Consider the following 3,228-nt stretch of genomic DNA (forward strand, 5'->3'; position numbering starts at 1 on the left):
GGGGGGGGGCAATAGCAGCTTCCTGAATGTAAGTCCCAGCCTCCTTCCTCCCCCTGGGCTGGGGGTGGGGCTGGCTTCTTCCAGAGCACAGCAGGATTCAGCAGGGACAATGCGGCCACCAACCCCCACGGGGCCCTGACCACCCACCTCCGAATCCTTTGGTCTGCAGCTCCTCATCCCGGATGATGGTCGGCACAATCCCTAGGTCTTTTCCAACTTTCTTAATCTCCTGGACGTGGTCGTGGAAAAATCAACACAGAGGTGTGTGCAGGCAGCTTAACCAGCCCCTCGGCCCTCCAAGCTCTGAGACCCCCTGCCACACACCCGGCCAGCGGAGTGCTCGGAGGGGGTGCCTGGCCCCTCGGGAGGAACTTGCTCCACAGACCAACCAACCACACGTGCCCGAAGCAAAGCTCAGGGGCAGGGAAGCAGGACGAGTAGAAACCGGAACCCAGGGCAGGAGCGGGAAGAGCGCAGTTACACTGAGGGGACTGCAGCCAACGGCCCGAAGCCAAAGGTGGGCAAATTGCTGAGCGGAAAATTACTTTGTTCTGTAAGCTTTCACCCAAATCACAATAAAAATGAACAAACAAAAAAAGTCAATGGATGAAGAAAAAGAAGGGCCTGTCCCTGACACCCTATGCCAGGGCTGGGGCACCTTTCCGGAAGCAGCCCCAGGCAAGATGTGCAGTGAGGACACTGGTGGCCTGGCTCTCCCTCCCCGCCTAACTTCTTCTGGCACTCCTTAGAGCCTCCTGAGGGGTGTCCGAGCCTGGCTCACCCCTTCCCCTCGCTGAACAGGCCACAGACCTCAAGGAAGGTGTCTGTATTCATCTCGTTGCAAGGTGTGTCCACGATCCGGGCTGCCAGCCGCACACCTTCTGTGGCATTCGCTAGGCACTAGGAAAGACAGGACCAAAGCTGCTGGGACGTGATGGGAAGGCACGTCTCCTCGTCCACTGCCCTAGGAACCCAAGGTACCAGAGGCCCACCCAGCCCGGGAAGGCCAGAGGGGGCTGGTGCAAGGACTCACGGCCACCTCCCCGCTCCCTGGTGGCCAGTGACCCACCAGCCCCCCTGCAGAAAGAAGCCAGGATGGCCACCCAGCACCTCCAAATCACACAGGAACCCTGGGCGCACCTTCCTTTCCAAGCTGCCCCTCCACTGTCCCCCATCTCAGTTAGCTCGAAGGGAGCCGGCCCTTCAGCCTCCTGAGCCACGGAGATTCCCGCTGTCCTTCAAACGCCTCTGAGGCCGGCTCCTCCCAACCGAGCACAGCCTGTCACACAGAGCCCTGGAGCCTAGGACTTGGGCCCCTGGAGAAGACGGGTGTCCTCAAGTGAGTCCCCTGGGAGCCGACGGACTGCTCAAGGAGATGGGGTCTGGCCCCCAAGCTCTCTGTCACCGGGCCTAGCCCTGCTCTGGGCACTCGGTGGAGAGGGAAGGACGCGGAGGAAGACCCCTGCCCCGCAAGGCGTACACACCAGTCACACTAACCAGTGCCTGGAAGGAGCCCGTGGATGTGTCCTGCCAGGTTTCAGCGTGCGCACCCAGAGGGGCGGGTCCAAAAGGGGCCTCTGCCAGCCCTGAGGTAATGGCACCCAAACTCAAAGGCAGAGATGGGGCCCTGACAGCTCAGGTGTGAAACGTGCTGAGTGCCCCCTCGGGCAGGGCCATTCCTCGCCACCTGTCAGCGGCTCCCCACAAGGTCAAGGTCCACATCCAGGACTGCAGACCCACCGCCCAGCTCCGAGGTGTGGAGACCAGTGCTGAGTGCAGCCACTGAGGCGAGCCGGAGAGGCCCAGGCCTGCAGAGGGGACAGCGAGCAGACAGGGGTGAGGAAGGGCCAGGCCCACGGACACTCACTTGCAGAGTGGACACCTCCACAGGCCCGTTGTCTTGTCCCACCAGGAAGAACTCCACAGTGACAGTCTTCTTCTCCATGCGCCGTGCGGCCCCGGAGCGGTGAGTGAACAGGGGGAAGGCCCGGGCCAGGGCGCAGGCTGAGGCAAAGACGTCAGCCCTCTCACACACCATCTGCAGCACAGCGGGGCAGAGGCTGAGCCGTGACCAGGGCTCCAGGGGAGGCAAGCCCATCGGATCAGAGCTGGGAGCAAGGGACCCGCAATCGGACGTCAAGCCCAGGGTGGGTCGGACCTGCACGGGGCGCCCCACAAAAACATGAAGTCAGCCCACCCCTCAGGTGTCTGCTGGAACCTTGAGCGACCGGGCACACCATCTCACGGGTGACAGAGAAAACAGCCCCCCGTCGTATTTCCTGCCTTACGAGGCTGGAAAGCAGGACCTTGAGGGATGAACATTGGATGGGGGCTCAGGCGATCTGAGTGTGAGTCTCAGACATGGGGCTAACGGCCTGGTCTCACCAGACCTACGCTTCCCTGCTGGGCTGACAATGACCCGGGCTGTGACCTCAGACAGGCCTCAGAGGGACACGAGGCACACGCTCGCTGCCCTGCTACCTCCGTCCCCACGGCCACTGGCGCACACAGGCCGGGCAGGCACTCACCAGAATACACCGATGGGTCCCTGGAGGCAGGCAGGTCCGCACCAGCCGGGTGACAAAGTGAGCAGCCGAGGGGCTGTTGTGCCGGCTCACCCTGGAGGGCAGGGCGGCCACGGTGGCACAGTTGAGGTACAGGGGACAGCTGTCGGTGGGGTTGGGGTTGAGCGTGCTGAGAGCAGCCTGCCAGAGCTAGGATCAGACGGGGAGAGACAAGAGGCAGGCAGCCTTCACACGGCCCGCTCTGCGCAACAGACACAGTGTCCCTGCACATGGGCCAGCACTTGGAGAGGGGACTTTGCAGCTCTGGCCTCGTGCAGGACGCAGTAATTAAGACCATGTGGCTGCTCCAGCCCGTGTGTCTCGGGGCTGGCACCCTTCCACCCAAGGGGGATTAAGCCGTGGGGATTTAAAAGGCCAGTTGGGGGGCCTGCTTGCTTCACACACTCTTGCACGGTGAACTGGCTGGGACTTGGCCGGTCTACCCTGAACATGGGGTCAGGTGCCGCAAGGAAGGGCGGGTCAAAGCCACCCAGGGAGGTCTGGATGGCAGGTGGGAGCCCCCAGAGCCCTCGAAAGCGACTCTCTAGGGAACCCTGGTCCCATCTCCCCACCTCTCTCCAGAAGTGCGGGGGGAGGGCCGCCAGAGCACGGGGGTGGGGCTCTGGGTGACATGACAGGCACGCCCTGGGCGCCCGGGCGCTGC

General features: G+C 63.0%; 1 protein-coding gene across 1 annotated transcript in view; it reads right to left on the reverse strand.

Annotated features, from left to right (window-relative positions):
• The window catches only part of NPEPL1 (aminopeptidase like 1), a 35,397-nt gene that overhangs the window by 17,533 nt on the left and 14,636 nt on the right, over window positions 1-3,228 (reverse strand). Inside the window, exons 4-7 of the mRNA XM_007951497.2 lie at window positions 2,529-2,714; window positions 1,868-2,038; window positions 811-900; window positions 148-229 (exon numbers count right to left, since the gene is read on the reverse strand). Of these exons, the coding sequence (XP_007949688.2) occupies window positions 148-229; window positions 811-900; window positions 1,868-2,038; window positions 2,529-2,714 (529 nt within the window). The remainder of the gene's footprint in view (window positions 1-147; window positions 230-810; window positions 901-1,867; window positions 2,039-2,528; window positions 2,715-3,228) is intronic.

Source organism: Orycteropus afer, unplaced genomic scaffold (assembly GCF_000298275.1).
Source record: "Orycteropus afer afer isolate SDZICR_OR568_19922 unplaced genomic scaffold, OryAfe1.0 scaffold00295, whole genome shotgun sequence".
NCBI classification, from domain to species: Eukaryota; Metazoa; Chordata; class Mammalia; order Tubulidentata; family Orycteropodidae; genus Orycteropus; species Orycteropus afer.